The sequence below is a fragment of the Nyctereutes procyonoides genome, unplaced genomic scaffold (assembly GCF_905146905.1).
Source record: "Nyctereutes procyonoides isolate TBG_1078 unplaced genomic scaffold, NYPRO_anot_genome, whole genome shotgun sequence".
In the NCBI taxonomy this organism is placed as follows: domain Eukaryota; kingdom Metazoa; phylum Chordata; class Mammalia; order Carnivora; family Canidae; genus Nyctereutes; species Nyctereutes procyonoides.
In genome coordinates, this window is record NW_026575044.1 from 42,823,201 (window position 1) to 42,840,740 (window position 17,540).

Here is a 17,540-nt window from a genome sequence, read left to right on the forward strand (position 1 = left end):
ATAAGACATTGGCTGCTCTGTGTTATAGGGCCTAGGCACTGCTTCTAGGCATGGCAGGGAAGGTATAATTACTTGAGGAATTACACTAGAATCTGAAAATAAGATGAAATATGGATTACCATTTGGATATAAGGACCCAGTAATGAAGTGTGAATCCATGGGCAGTTTCACACATAAAACAACCTCACTTCTTAATAGCTATTATGGCTATAAATAGCCATTTCATGAATCACTGTAACATTTTAATCCACCCTGAAGACTATAACCAGAGGAAATAACAGGTCTGCTAATGACTCTATTACCATTAGTAATGTTGGAATATTTAATGAAGGCAGTCATAAATTAGGCCAATCCTTTAGGTCAGCTCAGTTCAGCAAATATTTATTGAGCACTTCAGTGTTCCAGACACTGAGCTAGATACTGTGGACACAAAGGTGAATAAAAAATGGTGCCTGTCCTTGAGAAGCTCCCATCTGTTTGTGGAAAGGCAGACCTTGTCTAACCCTCTATAAATATTTCTAAATAGTCCCAGGAAAACGCTAGGAACTCAGAATAAGAGCGAAATGAACAGATGAATCTCTTGCTTTCTCCCATTAATTGATTTGCCTCTATTCTTTCCTGTTCTGCAAAAGAAACAACTCATCCTATGGGGGTCCTTGGACTTTGAAGTGGCCATACCAGAAGCTCTCTAACAAGCTCGTTTGACAATTTAGGAGGCTGGAATTCTCCTCTCAGACTGGTCCTAAATCAAAGGAGGCTCAGAGTTTGGTTGCAGGTCAGAACTCATCATCAACCTGCAAAGCTGACTGACAAAATATTTGAAAGCAAGAAAAAGAAAATAACCCTCTTCATATTAGAAACAGATATAAAGAAGTGGCAAGGTATTGTGAATGTCTCTTTGTTAGTGTTACTCATGTCTACTAGCACCAAGTTTAACCATGTTCAGAATTTGTAAATGTTGATATTCTTTTCCTATTCGTTTAAGATGCCTTAGGGGCACCTGGGTGATTCAGTTGGTCAAGTGTTCAACTCTCAATTTCAGCTCAGGTTATGATCTCAGGGTTTGTGAGATAGAGCCTGCTTAAGATTCTCTTCCCCCCCTCACCACCACACCTTTCTCTAAAATAATAATAATAATAATAATAATAATTAATAAATAAAATGCCTGAGTACTTTATGTCAGCTAGAGTCAACTAGATCCTTGAAATCTAGTATCACATTGAATATTCAAGACCAGAATAGATGGGTGAAAAAGGACAAATAGCATAAAGGAAAAGAATAAGAAAAAAAAGCTATTAAAAGAATTCATCATAGCTGGCATTAATGTGTTTCTAAGTGCTTAAAATCATGAGTAAACCTTTTTTCAAATATCGAGCAGAAGATTATGTTCAATTTTAAACTCATTTGGATATTTATGGTATCGTGTTTTTACAAAATCTCCCTTGTTAGATGTTTGTGCTGCTGTCTGGGTCAGTGGTTGCATTTCCTCTTCAAAGCTCCAGTGCTCTAGAGTCAGAAGGCTCCCCACAGCACCTCCCTCCCCAACACTGCAGTTACCGTGAGCCTTTCACAGGATTGTTATTGCAGGGCTCCCACTTGCCAGAGCCGACAACACTGGACTCTATGTAGTACCCGACCAGCTCCTTAGCATCTTTGGATTCCTCCCATGAAACTATCACTGATGTGTCTGTATTTCTGCTTGGGATGATTTTGCCTGGGGGCTTGGGGATATCTGATAAAGGAGGAAAATGATGATCAAACTCAGGGCAGTTTTTAAAAATTCATTCTTATCACATATGAACAAACACATGCATATATATTTTTATATAAGTAATCATGTCAAGTGTACTGTTGCTTTATTTTATATTTGTTAAAGCAGAAAATAAAAAAAAATACGTTTGGAGGCAATAATGATACACTAAATACTCCAGGAAAAAAAAAATACATCAGCAATGCAGTTGAAACTCTTGGAGTTTACTTTTCATGACTTCATAATTCATAATAATGAGTTTTTAAAATGTCTCAGCCAGGTACAGTCATCAATTAAATTTATAATGTGAAAGGATGCCATCACTTTTACTTCTGGATATATACATTCTAATGAAATTCTTGCTTTGGGATTTTTCTTGAACTGAAGTAAAGTCAGTTTATAGTTGTTCAACCAAACTCTTTACTCACCAAGTTTGTCCCCTACAACGGTCACTTCGGTTGCCTCTGAAGGCTCACCAACTCCTGCTGAGTTAGAACAGCGGACACGGAAACGGTAGGATTTCCCTTCAGCAAGGTCGAAGAGAGCAAAGCGGGGAGACTTCACAGGGAGCTCTGTGTTCACCCGCTGCCAGTTTTCTGTTCCTGCATCACACTGCAGCCCAAACAGTGAGATCCATTTACAGCACAGCAAGAATAGATGGGAACTCTGAGCCAGGCATTTAGCAGTCTTATTTCTCAGTCAACAAACTATTTACCTGCTAGGAGTTGAACTGGAGAAGAAATTTGTAGGAAATGTGGATGAAGCATCTGTAGTCCATAGGATTATCTAAATCAAATATGGCTTTGGATTGTTTGACAAATTTGCTACTTTAATACTGCACTGACTTTATATACTAAGATCATCCATCTACCTATGAAAGACTTAAATTTATTCAGAAGACAGTGTGGGGTCAGATATTTTTCTAATTCTTAGGGCAGGTAATTAGATTTACTATGCTATATAAAATACTTAAATTTTCATTGTTATAAACTGTTTTATTTTAATGGAATGTCATTTAATGATGTATAATCTCATTAGGTCTGTACTCAAATACAACCTCCTCAAAAAGGCCTTCTTGATCACTCCCTCCCTAACCTATCAAAGAATCTAAAAGAGTTCTTTGCTCCTTTCTCATCACTCCCTATCCCTTATTCTCCTTTATTATTTTGTCAAAACACCTGTATTCAAAATTAAGTTATTTATTTGTCATCTCCTCCATTGGAAAGTAAATTTCAATGAAATGAGTACAGGTAATTGTCATGTTCACTGCTATACCCCAGAGCCTAGAATTATATCTGGCACATAATCAACAACTGTCTTTTTTTTCTGAATAAATGAATTTTTAAAAATTCTGAATGAAGTTAATGAAAGATAAAGATGTTCTTTTTTTCTTCCCTATATTTGAAATAAATAATGGAAAAACTAAATTTAAAGCAATTAAATGTTGGAATTAAAATGATCTAGAGTGACTCTGAAATCCTTGAAGGATAAGGATATGGTGTCTATTTGCACTTTAGTAGAAAATATAGTGAGAAAACTATCATTAGACAGTAATCCTTTTTCCCCACCTATTCGAATTCTCAATTCTGCCCTAAGGTCAGCAGAAGTGATTTTACTTCAGAACCTTTGGAAATTTTCAAGGACTTTTCCAGAAATCCAAACCTTATGATGCAGTGACCAGCTGTCAAGGATGATATGCTGTTGGGACCATAAGAATACTGATATATTGCTTGGCATAAACTTCATTGACTTTGAAATGGGAGGCAATGTGGCATGCTGCAAAGGACCCGGGGGCATCCATTGAGGTCTTAGCTTTGTTCATAACAAGATATGTGACCTTGGGAAAGTCACATGAGTGTCCTTTGGTCTCAATTTCATCATTTGTAAAATAGGCAAATGTGACAAGGTAACCTCCAAAGTCCTTTGTAGAATCTTTCATGATTGTGTCATTGTGTGTGGGAGGGTAGAGAGAATAAATTGCCCCTAAACAGTGAATCTGCTGCTAACTGGGGGATAAAATTCTCCTAGACCTTTAATCCTTTAGTTTATGGCTTTTGACACATTCTCCCCTGGGGAACATATAACAATTATCAGTCATTTATACTTTCATAGTAAAAATAATAGCTGCCTTTCACTCTACTAAAAGCTTTATGCCATTGTAACTCTTTAATCCTCTCAACTTTGCTCTGAATTAAGTACTGTGGGGGTAGCATTGTGATTATCCAAGTTTTCCAGAGGAGAAGACAGGCTTGGGAAGATTGAAAGGCAATGATGTGTATTAACTGGATACAGTAGATGAAAACTGAGCCAGATTGCCTTGGTTCAAATCCTAGCTCTGTCTCTTACTAACTGTGTGACCTGAGCAAATTATATGCCCCACTGATGCGTGAATTTCCTCATCTGCAAAATAGGTGTGACGAAAATAAGAGTATTTCCCTCATAGAGTTGCTGTGAGAATTAAGTGGGTGCACATGTGCAGAGTGCTTAGAGCAGTGCCTGGTCCTTGGTAAACATTGGCTCTTTTCATTCCTGCTTGCAGAAAGAGAGCTATCAAGTGATATAATCCTTGCTTCTGACAGGACCAGATTTTTGATAGGGGAAGACATAAGATATCTGAAAAAACTGAGGCTGAAAAGAACTCAGTAGGATAGGAAGGCTGGGAGCACTGGAGACCAATTTATCCAATTCTCTTGCTATTAAACCTCTCAATATCAATCATTTCAGGGCTCACAGACATGGTGTAACTGGGTATAAGCTGTAGCCATGACAGGTGAGTTTGTGCTTTATGAAGATGCAAATTCTGGTAAAAAGTTCTGTAAAGAAATGCAAGCTCAGAGGTAACTGAAGAAGCAGCACTCCCTGGGCGTGAACATTCTATGGATGAAAATGTGCTGCAGGACGAGAGCACGTGAAACATTGCCCTTTAGAAAGGTCAACATGTTAGACGTGGCTCATCAGAAATAACTTGAGACTCAACTGAGTAGAACGGTATGAGGATTGGATAGTTCTTCTGTAAATGTGCCCTAGATCTCTGGACATGTTCTCCTCCCCCAATATATCAACATCCTGGGCCTTTTGTATATGTCAGTGGTGCCTATATGGGCCTCTTTATTCACACTGCACTCATAAATGTTCCCTCTGTTTTATATTAATAGGTTTGCTGGTGGGAGAACACTTACATTTTTAATCACAGACTCATATGTATTTAGGTCTAGGGGAGTTATAGGTTTTCCTGGAGAAATTAGAGTTTATGTGACCAGAGGAAATGTTCAACAGAAGCCAAAGTTGACTCATCTGAAGAAAATGCCTCAGTATTATGTTGTAACTATGTCATTATTACAGAAAAGATGGTAATTACTGTCACAGAGCTTATTCAGAACTCTTTTCCTGTGGAACATTTCAAAAAGATTCAGTGAAGGGTATGTATTAAGCACACTAGGAAATAAATATTTTCCACTCTAGTCTTGTCCTCTATTAAAAAAAATAGAAAAAAAATTTAAGTCAGAAATAATGTTTAAGTTATATTTAATTTGAAGCTAATATCTAGAAAATATATAAATTTATAACAATAAAAACTTTTAATATTATTTTGGTAAAATCAGGCTCTTTTGAAAGATGCCCATATTGCATATTAAAGAGATAATCCATTTTATTGTACCAATTTGCTAAGGATAAGGAGAAGTGAAGGATGGTCCTCAAAGACATGAGCTAAATGTCTTTATCAAGGGAATTAGTTAATAAATCTATTAATTAAAGTTGGAAAACCACAGACCCTAGTATTTTTAATGCTAGTATAATTTTCTCTGATGATCTGAAATAACTAAAAGGCATAAGATATCTGAATATTACTTTTATGTTGTCATCTAATTTTCAGATGCTTGGAGGTACCTGTATATCTATGATATCTAGGTAATCTCGTAATAATTGTCAGGGAAGGTGACCTAATAGATGTTCTGATATTGAATGATCAGAATAGCTTTAAGGATGAAAGAGAAAAGTTCTTAGGAAAGCTAACTGAGCTACGTAACATTTTTGCCAAATAAAGACATTTTCTATAATTTTGCTATGAAAGTAAAATGCAAATGATAACTTATCATATTATCACAAAATTTTATAAAAATAAAATACACAAAAAAGTACAGCCAATTGTTTCATTCACTGTTCTTTAAAAAATGGTGCATGCCTACCAATAAAACGTAAACATTCTTACCTATAACTTAAAATAAACTTACTTTTGATTCATTTTTTTTCAATTACATCTTAATCAAAACTTTCTTAACAAATGGACTTTGAACCTCATTTTAAGCAAATTCTCTTTAAATGCCCTTTTCCTGTGGCAATTATGCCTTGCCTGGCAGGTTATTCCTTCTCAGTATCTGAACTTGCAACTAGGCACTTCCCCCAAATAATGTCCTGTGCAAAACTTGGCTCTTCTACATTTTCTGGGCAGAAATACTTACTACAACTGCACTCAAAGATGGGTATGTGATAAATTCATATGCAATTATCATCATTCCATCTATTTTACACCTTCATTGTATGCTGCCCTCTCTAACATAATTATAACAAAATTGTAAGATATTTGAAGGAAAGAACTAGCCTGTATCTCATGCTGTTTTCTGATTCCTGACCCCACCCTACTATCTGCACTGAGTGCAAGGCAGCATGTAAGGATTTTCTCTCTTCAACTCTCTAGCTATTTGACAGTACTCTGAAAGTACTGTAATTTTTATTCCTCTGTCTCATCTACCCTCATCAGTATTCATTTTTCACTGTGGAAAACAAGTTGTAGAGAGATGAAAAGCCATTACTAGGGCAAGGAAGACAGAGAAAGTGTCTAGAAAACAGTGCTATATGAACAATCTACAGTTTCAGGAACATTTCTCTTCTTAAAAAGGTTGTAATTTAGGGTCTGTGGACCTCTTAGGAGTCTATGGGTGAGCTGCAGGGATCCATAAACCCCTGAACTTTCAGATAAAGTTCTGTATAATATACATTTTTTTGTGAAGACAGTTCGTAGTTTATAAGGAAGGGTTTAAAGAATACAGGACACAATGGAAATTTAATCTCTATTTCTTTAAAGAAATCTTTAGGAAAAGACAGGGGTAATAATGTTGATCCCAGAGTCTTACCTTTTCCACAAAGTACAGAATGCCCTCATGGCCACGTTGGCGAGGGGGCTTCCAACTGAGCACCACATAGCTCCGGGTGGCCTCTGTGACAGAGAGGTCTGTGGGTGGCCCAGGAACAATACCTTCTGAAAAACAAGGAAAAGTGAAAAGCACACACTCTGGGAAGCCAAGCATATGCCAAGAGTCATAGATGTGTCTCTCCTACTGGAGGAAGATTAATTACTGCTCCACAGTATAAAGAAGTACCTCATCTCTGAAATTCTTCCTAAAACATTCATTCATTCATTCAAAGCCACAATTTTACTTTCTTTGATTGACCATTTTGATTTTCTTACTGGTCCTAAAAAACAGTAATGACATAAGTTATATTTTCTGTACATCCTATATCAGCTTTTTATAGAATATCTTTTCAAGGGTGTTTGGATAGCAAACAAACTTGGAATACAATGACAGTATATTCTCTAGGGCAGAAACTTAACTTGTTTTCCGATCAGCATAATAAAGATAATATCCTTTCTCCAGAGAAAGCTTGGGTTGATTTGTTAGCAGCCTCCTTATAATTACAAGGTTTGTCAGACGTAACATACATCTACTGTGTGTACAGCATCTATTTGTGCTGCTCCATATCACCCTGTGGAACTTGGCAGGGGGACAATGCAAAGGAAAGTAATGAGAACATGAAGCTCATGCCATCTAATTGTGCTGTGAGTTATAGAATCCTTTGTCTCTGGCCTGGAAATCTTTTATCTTTTGCCAGCATCTATGAAACTGTGGTATGAAACATATTGGTTTGTAAATAAGGTAACATTTTATATCCTCCACAGTTCCTGACATTAGATTGACTCTTCCACATCAAATAACTAAAATACCAAGCAAAATACATGAAACAACTGTTAACAGACATTGGATATTAGCTGGGTTAGGACAATGATTCCCAAAAGAAGAGAAACAAATTAGGTGAACTCTACCATTGTCCTAGCATATTGTCTGGAGATAATTTCAAGACAGCAGCTCAGGAAGAGGAATCCAGGTAGAGCCTGGCAATATCCCCAGGTTGAGGAGAAGAAGCTGGAATTCTAGGAAGGGCAAGGTAACTATGGATAGAGTCACAAGGATGAATACTGGAGGAAAGAGCTGCACAGAAAGGTAGGCTTCAGAGACCTTCAGAGGGTCCCTCTGGAGTGCTCATCTGAGTATCAATTAGCAATCAATATGAGGGAACCAGTTAGGCTGCAGAAAACTCACACAAGAGAATTGGAGAGAACAATCTTCAAAGCTCTCATAGGGCCTGGGAGAGTCCATATTCCCATGAATCAGAGTGAAAATCTCCTAAAATTCACAGGCATCTAGTGGAGTGCTACTCAGAAGGATATTGTCTCTGTAGTATGGCCAAATTATCCCTAAAGTCTGTTCTGATTTCACTTAACAAAAGCAAGCCTTGAAAGGTCAAATCGTTTCCCCAGAACAAAGCTGGAGAGCTTTTATAAAAATACAATAATATCCAGCACCAAACAATGTAAATTCAAAATGTCTGGCATCTTGTGAAAAGTTATTAAATATACAAAGGAGCAAGAAAATACAACCCTTTCTGAAGGAAAAAAAAATCAATCAATGAAAACAAAACTAAAAATGTCACAGATTATAGAATTAGCCAATAAGTATATAAAAAGTTATTATAAAAATATTCTGTATGTTCAAGAGGGTAAAATTAAATATGTTAAAGACATGGAAAACATAAAATAATACAAATTGTTCTCAACTTCTACAGATAGAAATTACAAAGTTTGAAAACAAAACAAAACAAAACCCATACACTGGAATTCACAGCAAGTTAGACACTGAAGAAGAAAAGGATAGTAAAATTATGACACAGACATAGGAAGTGTCTGAAATAAAACACAGAATGCAAAAAAGACTGAAATGGAAAAGGAACACAGCATCAGTGACTTGTGGTTTCAAGTGGCATGTAATTGGAGCTCCTGAAGCAGAGAAGAGCAGAGATACAGGAAAAGAAAAATGTTTAAAGAAATAATGGTGAAATATTTTCCAAAGCTGATAAAAATTAAAAACTCACAGATCCAAGGAACTTGTATACCCCAAACACAGACACATGAAGGAAACAACACAAATGCATATCACAAACAAATTTCTCAATCCAGTGATAAAGATAATCTATTAAAAACAGGTAAAGAGAAAAAGACATGTACTGAGGGACAAAAATAAGAATAACAATAGTCATTCTTACAGTGCAGATACTGCACTACAATGGACCATCCTTTCTAAAGTATTGAAATCTAGAATTCTATAAGCAATGAAGATATATATTTCAGAAATGAAGATGAAATAGTGACTGCTTTAGACATACAAAAAATAAAATAATTCATAACCAGCAGGCCTGCACTACAAGAAATAGCAAAGAAAATGCCTCAGGTACAAAGAAAATGATATCATATGGGAATCCAGATCCACACAAAGAAAGAAAGAATAGAAACGATAAAAATGTGAGTGAATATTGAAAAGTTTTTTCTTACCTTTAAATATCTTTTTTGTTTGTTTGGTTTTTTTAATTTCTTTGAAAAATAAGTGACTATTTGACCCAAAATAATAACACTGTATGTGTAATTTATGATATATATGCAAATAAAACCTATGCAATGCAGCACCAAGGCTTGAAAGGGGAAATGGAATAACACTGTTTTAAGTTCTTACACTATACATGAAGTAGTATAATATTACTTGAAAAAGGTTGTGATAAGATGTCTATTAAAATTCCAAACTACCATAATACAAAACAAAGAATTATAGTTAATAAGATAGCATAGCTAAAAATGGAATAATAAAAAAAAATCAATTCAAAAGAAAGTTAAAAAAAAAAGAAGGGAAACAGATGGAATAGAAAAATAGCAATATCATAGATTTAAATCCAGCTCTATCAATAATCACACAAAATATAAATTCTCCAACCACTCCAATAAAAAGGCAATGATTACCCAACTGAATAAAAAAAATCAAGACCCAACTACATGCTGCCTACAAGAAATGCAATTTAAAGACACACATACAAAAAAAAAAAATAAAGACACACATACATAAAAAGTAAAAGAATGGAAATCATATGTCATGCTAACATTAATAAAAGAAAAAAACCTGGAATGATTATAATAGTATCAGATAAAGCAGATTTCTAAGCAAAAAAACATTATCATGGATAAAGAGTGCCACTTTATAATAACAAAGCAGTCAATTCATAAGAAGATAAAATAATTAAAACGCTACTACATGTAATAAAAAGCCTCAAACAATATGAAGCAAAATCTGGTAGAACTGCAAGAAGAAAAAATAAATCTACTATTTGGTCAGAGATTTCATCATTCCTCTATCAATTGATAGAACAAGTAGATAGAAAATTATTGAGGATATAAAACACGCAGTTAAAATCACAGTAGGTTTTTTATAGAAATTAATAAGCTGATGTTAAAATTTATGTGGAAATGCAAATAGTCGAAACAACTTTGGAGAAAAAAAAATTGAGGACTAATACTACCTAATTTCAAAACTATGAAGATTTTTTAAAAATTTTGTTTGTCTCTTTACTTATTTAAAACTATGAAGCTTTTAAAACCAACAGCAACAACAACCTAAAGGTATAGTAATCAAGATAGTGTAGTTGGTGTAGAGAAAATAAAATTGACCAACAGAGATTCTAGAAATAGACCCACAAATATGCAATTGATTTTGATGATATGCCAAGGCAATTTAATGGGAAAAGGATAATCTTTTGAACAGATTGCTGAAACAATTGGATAGCCATATGCAAAATGATCATGATAATAATGATGACAACTTAGACCATTACTTCACAAAATATAGAAAAATAAATTTAAAATGGAGCATAGATTGAAATCTAAGAGTTAATGCTGTAACATTTCTAGAAAAAAACAGGAAAAATAAGTAAACTTGATTTGGCAAAGATTTAAATATGATGCAGAAATGGCAATATGCACATAAAAAGACAGCCAACAGTATTAGGGAAATACCAAGTAAGATCACTACACTCACTATGAAATACCACTACTGGTGACAAAATGTGGAGGAACTGGAACTCTCATGTTCCTAATGGGAATGTAAAATGGTACAAACATCTTGGAAACAGTTGACAGTTTCTTTAGAAATTAAACATACACCAAAAAAAATTTAAATATACACCTATCATATGGCCTATCTGTCCAACTCTTAGGTATTTATCCAAGAGAAATGAAAGTGTATGTCCATACAAACACTTTAACAAGGATGATCACAGAAGCTTTTGACAGTAAATGGATAAAAAATTGAAATGAACTGATACATACATCAACATGAATAAATCTCAAAATAATTATGCTGAGTTTAAGAAAACCAGAGGAAAATGAGTATAATTCCATTTATCTAAGAGTGTGGAAAATACAAACTAGAGTGACATAAAGCACATCAGTGATGGCCTGGAGATGGGCAGAGTTAGGAGAAAGGAATTACAAAGAGGCAAGAGGAAATTTTAGGGGTGATGGATATATTCATTTTTTTGATCATGGCCGAGAGTTTCACAGGGGTATACACATGTTGAATTTGTCAAATTGTATATTTTATGGATATCAGTTTACTCTATGTCAATTGCACGTCAATAAACCTTGTTTTTAAAAAAGTGATTCTCTGAAAGTATAAGTTACTTTATGATCTCCAAATATTTCAGAATGTTCCTTCCAAAACATCTTAAATAATATACCCTGTACTCTCCACAAAAAAAGGCAAAACCGCATGGCAAAACATTGGCAATAGTATCTGGGAAAAACTGAGTTTTTACCTGTAGGCTCCTCTTCAGTGACAATGATCTGCCCAGTCCACGGTGCTGAAGGGCGACCTGAACAGAGAGAAATGTAAAGGTCACAAAATTCATAAATGCAGTTCCAACTGCACTCATAAACTGGCCATAATAGTCACAAATGGGTTTGATACTAGTTTACTTACAATATTTTCCTAATGAATCTTACTGAGCATGTACATGATGTAAGGTCTTCAAGGAACTCACAATCTGTTAGAGAACAGAGCCCATCTATTCGAAGCCAACATTTCTGAAATTGTACTTTCACAAGTAAGGTAAATCACCTATGTTCACTTACTGCTCAATATAGACCTCTGGAAACATGTAAGTTCTCTCATCTCTTTTTATGAGATAACATGTATTTGGGGGAAATGTTTCTGGAACAACTGCAAGCCCAGTAGTTATGTATCTGCAATAATGAAGCTGAAAGAGGAAATGGGAGCTAATCCTATAGTACAGTTCAATGAAAGCAATTTCTTTCCATTATATTTTGAAAAGTGTTATCTACAAAGGAAACCAGTTGAGATCTAGAGTAAGGAAAATGGGTGAGATGGGCAGGAAAAGAGGAAAATCCATTTAAATTCATTTAATTCATTTATTCATTGAAGAAGAAATTCATTTCTGTATTCTCATTAGTAACAGAAAGAGAATGGTTCAACTCCTACATTAGCAACAAATTTCCACCACAGTTTGTACAAAAACAGACAGGTGATATGCAAGATAGCCTATTTTTAATGCAAACAAGTCTTATTTTCATTGGAATTTATAAAAGAGGAATAAATGAAATGAGCTGGAATTAGGAAAAAGGGAGGGAAGTCAGATAGTAAGCAAAAAATAGAGGGCAATCAAAGAACTTGATTAGAAAAAGTCTCCAGAGAAAAGATATTTTACTTAGTTTTTTATGATGCCATACATGTACTTAAGGTAAAGAATAACACTGAGTATGACATAGACCAGTAGTCCTCAACTAGGGTAATTTTGCCCCTCAGGGACATCTGCTAATATCTGGAGACAATTTTGATTGTCACAATGGGGGGAGAAGGAGCGTTATTGATATCTAGTGGATAGAAGCCAGAGATGCTTCTAAACATTCTATAGTTCACAGAACAGCCCCTTACGACAAATAATTAACACCTCAAGTGTCTATAGGGTCAAGTTTGAAAAATCTGGTATGGACTGAAGTGTTGATTTCCAATAATCTTTTAATGTCATTTAATGGTCTCTATTACTGAGGATGCATATGGGTTCCCACAAAACAAACGCAAAGCATAATTCATGTACCATGGTTTTGACACTAAGAATTGGAGTTTAAATATATGAAAAGATTTTTCACTGTCTAATATGGTAACTCAAGTATAGAGATATGTCATAAATGCATTTTTATTTTGATATAAAGAAACTCATTGTGTTGAAATATTAATGCTCTAATGGGCAAACTCTAAGTTAGGAAATTTACCTTATAATTTTAAGAACGAAAAGAAAAGTATATTTGTGGTGTGCTAATAAAATGAATAAAAATGCTTCCTAGGCTTTTATCATATTTCCTTTCAAATAGAATGCCCAGAGCTCTGTTTTACAAAGAAAATTTTTTGAATCAAATTAAAATAAGACAGCCCTTAGTGAAGAGATGAGTCAAAAAAAAAAGAAATTTTTTTTTGTTTTTGGTTGTTTTTCCCCTAGGATTTTCTTCTTTTTTTTTTTTTTCCCTAGGATTTTCTGATGGATAAAGGATTTCCTATTCTCTTCTCCCTCTAGTGGAAGGGGGAGGAATAACCTTGCAACGAGTTCTAGTGTAGTTACAAAAAAAAGAAAAGAAAATTGAAAAATGCTTACTTTTAAGTCGTGCTTTCTCAGCTGGATCCAGAGCAGCCACAGGCTCAGAAACTCTAGATGGTAGACCTATTCCATTTTTATTCACAGCTCGAACTCGAAATATGTAAGAACGACCTTCTATCAACCCAGTGACTGGAAAACGAGCAAACTTTACAGGTGTGTCATTGCATTGAGACCAGCTATCTGTGCCCACCTCACACCTGAGGGAAAGAGAGCGGTCAGCAAGAATATTAAAAGTAGTATGTCTAAATGAATACCTCCAAAGCTGCAAACCCACCCAAGTGCTTCAGATCTCCCTATAAAATACCTAGCTCAAGTGTGGTTCAATAGTTACTTAATTGCAAGCACTCAGTTCCACTGGATTGCAGTACTTCCTCATGAATAATAAAGAAGCCTCAGATCCCTCCTAAACACACATACTTCCTTTAAACTCCCTAAAAGCAAGCAGCTGAGGGGCCTGGTGTGCTAAGCAGGAGAATTTGGGGGAAAAAAAACAGAAGCAGCAACAGGTAAGTATATACAGCTTTACACTGGAGAGACTGAAGGGGAGGATTCCCCAAACATCTCCCTGGCTGACGTCTTCAATTCCACCACTGGTGACTTCTTTCTTTGTCTTCTTTATGCACTTTCTTTCAAATATAAAACTACTGGGGGCACCTGCGTGGTTCAGTCAGTTGAGCGTGTGCCTTCAGCTCAGGTTGTGATCCTGGGGTCCTGGGATCCAGCACCGCATCAGGCTCTCTGCTCCAAGGGGAGCCTGCCCCTCCCTCTGCCTCCCATGTCTGTCTCTCCCTCTCTCTGTCTCTCATGAATAAATAAAATTTTAAAAAAATAAATAAAAGTTCTTTTTGAGAAAGCTAACATCTTAAATATACTTACGTATACTGTAGTTTGGAAAAAGCTCACTTTTTTTCTTAAGTAATCACTATATCTGATGTGGGGCTCAAACTCATTACCCTGAGATCAAGAGTGACATGCTCTGCTGACTGAGCCAGCCAGGCACCACTGAAAAGAGCCCACTCAATGCTCATTACATGCTGTGTGAGTAGAAGGGTAAGGAGAGTATTGTAATATATTTGTTTCTTAACAGATGAAATTGATGAGATGCAGGGAAACTCTCAGGCCTGGCTGGGAGAGATTATGGTCTTGGTACTTTTGATTTCTAACTAGATGCTTTTACAGCAGTTGGGGTGGAGTGGTCACATGCTGGGAGATAAAGATGGCAGCTCATATTATGCTAATGGCCTGATTGACAGGGGTTAGGGGCTCAGTGTGTGATTTAATTATTGGCATTAGGATTAAGTAACTCATCCATTTTAATGGGTAGAGCACCAAACTTTTAGTTTATGTCACTTCCCCAACATGGCTCTATATCTAAAATGTCTAATTCCCAAATAAGTCGCATGTAGGAGGGGGTTTCAATGTCAGGGCAAAGGTGGTCAGGGCAAGAGGTTTCTCTTTGTGTCCTCAGTCTCACCCTTCCATTCTTACAGACAATGGACATTTCCTCAACCTTATGTTAAGTGCTATCAAATATGGCTTCCATCCCTGCCTTCTAACCTTAAATCTTGCCTTTGTAAAAATTCTGAAGCTATTATGAGTAGGGTATGGGAGGGAGCTGAGAGGCCTAGGACAATTCTTCAAACTGCCCCTGTCTCCAGAGATTCTCCCTCTCTCCCTATGCAGATGGTCACAGTGACCCAGTGATACTATAGCGTGTTTCCCAACCCTCATGTGGGCTGAAAGAAAGGTGGAAAGTAGCTGCTCTGGAGATGTCTACAACTTGTTAGAGCAGAAAGAACACAAGCATATGGCCAGGCTGATATTTGAATTCTAGTTCTGCTACTTACTGTGTGACTTTAGGCAACTTAGTGTTTTCTCACCAGCATGTGGCTTTGGGCCAGCTACTGTTTCCTACTCGTAATAAGAGTATCTACCTTTCAAACAGTGATTATGGGTAATATATGTGATATATTTAGAACAGTGTCATGCACATAACCAATGTTTAATAAATCTTAGTCATAATATGGTTATTTTTAACATGATTAAGCAAAATGTACTTCTGATTGTCCCTGGTCTTAGACTGATTAAGTTTGCAAATCCCTTGAAAATCTGCCAAAGACAATAAGGCAGTCTATAAAAATGAAAAAGAATCTACCTAAAACTTCACAGTTCATCATTACTAAATGACAAAATAGTGTGCAAGTATTTAGTATATTATTAAGTGGTATATGATATGTTATAAATATTTCTCTGGTATTGAGCCCAACGGGCATATATTTACTTATTACCACAAATATTAGGTTTAATACACCTTGGTACAAATCTGTTGTACCATGGTGGCACAGATTATTTGTCCCTAGTGGTATCTAAAATTAGATTCTATTACTGAAAAATGGAAAGAGAATTGGAGCAACTATTTGAATAGAAACTAAGTTAGATAATAATGTATTTAGGTTGATAGTCTAAATTTGTTGTCTATATTGTCCAAACTCACTGGATAATTAATGTGTAAGACCCAGTTACTATAAATATCAGAGGTTCTAGGTTTTGGAGAATGTAAATAGCAAAAATTTGTAGAAAGAACATAATTTAATACTACTGATAATTGTTATTTCATTGTCTAACTTTAAACCACATCCTATAAGGAAGACATTGCTAGTATTCCTAAAGTATGATTCTTTAAATTACTTAATACTTTAAATTTACTTGACATACTAGGAATGTGGACATTAAATATATTGGACATTAGTTGTTTCTAATAAGCTGGCCTCTATACGGTCTACAAATTCATAGCATTCTTGCCAAATTAGTGACTTGCATTGGTAGTCAAACTGAAAATTATCTTTGGAATTTAGGTCAATAGATAGGGATGTGTGTGTGTGTGTGTGTGTGAGACACACACACACACACACACACACACAGACAAAGACAGAGACAGAGACAGAGACAAAGAAAGAGGGAGAAGAAACCAGAAAATATTTCATGTAGAAATGGTGGAAGAAATCAAGCATGCATCTTTATGCCTAAATCACTCAAACTGAAACTAGACCAAGTACTAACTTATCAATAAAATATCCCAGGATAGGACTCCCTCCATCCACAGCTGGCTGTTTCCAAGAGATGATGATATAATCTTTGTTGGCATCCAAGGACACAACATCCAAGGGAGAGGCTGGAGCTCCTTCAATCTCTGCATCAGCATCTGTGGAGATACAGAAGGATCCCTTTAACCCTCTCAGACAAGATCCATCACAGTCTGGCAATTCAGGACTTTGTGCACACATTTCTTACCACATCCACAGTGGCTACATCTTTGGCTTAAGTACATCAAGCTTCAATCTTCGAATCTGCCTACGAACCTGACAATGTCTGCTTTTCATCATCAGTACAAAAAAAATTATGTTAGAAAGGGCTCTAAAAAGGACCCATGACCTTACCCTCATGGCCTTTGCCTGCCCAAAATGTTCTAAAGGAAAATAAGTATGGAGATGTCAGGAATCACTATCAAAAACATCTAAGGGGAAGCTGAGCCAGAAAGTCTGTTCTTAAGATATCTTTTGTATAGTGTTACTCAGAAATACGAATTCCTCTGTAGGGGAAAAAATAGCCACTTCTATCACCTTGTGGATGCATCCACAAGAGAATAAAAACCATGAAGCTCTGCCCATCCCTCTGCCAGGCACTCCCTCTTTGGAAGAGAAAGGAAAACATTCACTTTTATCAAATGTTTGTTCCCAGACTGAAGATAGTTGTGAAAGGAACTCTGATGCAATATCCACATCTGAGCCTAGTTGATCCAAGTTTAGGAGAAGTCCAGGATTATACAAGAAAGAGAGGACAGTGATTGTTTATGAAATGGGATCCTCTGACAGTCTCAGCAGTGTCTTCAGGCACAGCTAGTGAACCAGGGATGTTTTCAGGGGGAGAGCAAGGGGAATGGAAATAATCTGTTAAGAGCCTTTTAAGT

The 17,540-nt window shown here is 35.9% G+C and overlaps 1 protein-coding gene across 3 annotated transcripts in view; it reads right to left on the bottom strand.

Moving 5' to 3' along the window:
* Positions 1–17,540, bottom strand: part of MYOM1 (myomesin 1) — a 132,734-nt gene that overhangs the window by 63,962 nt on the left and 51,232 nt on the right. For 2 of the 3 annotated variants that reach the window (XM_055324292.1, XM_055324290.1), the window contains exons 11-16: positions 16,634–16,775; positions 13,571–13,770; positions 11,720–11,776; positions 6,883–7,007; positions 2,179–2,362; positions 1,558–1,732 (exon numbers count right to left, since the gene is read on the bottom strand). In XM_055324292.1, the coding sequence (XP_055180267.1) occupies positions 1,558–1,732; positions 2,179–2,362; positions 6,883–7,007; positions 11,720–11,776; positions 13,571–13,770; positions 16,634–16,775 (883 nt within the window). The remainder of the gene's footprint in view (positions 1–1,557; positions 1,733–2,178; positions 2,363–6,882; positions 7,008–11,719; positions 11,777–13,570; positions 13,771–16,633; positions 16,776–17,540) is intronic. The other variant, XM_055324291.1, reaches the window with a different exon arrangement.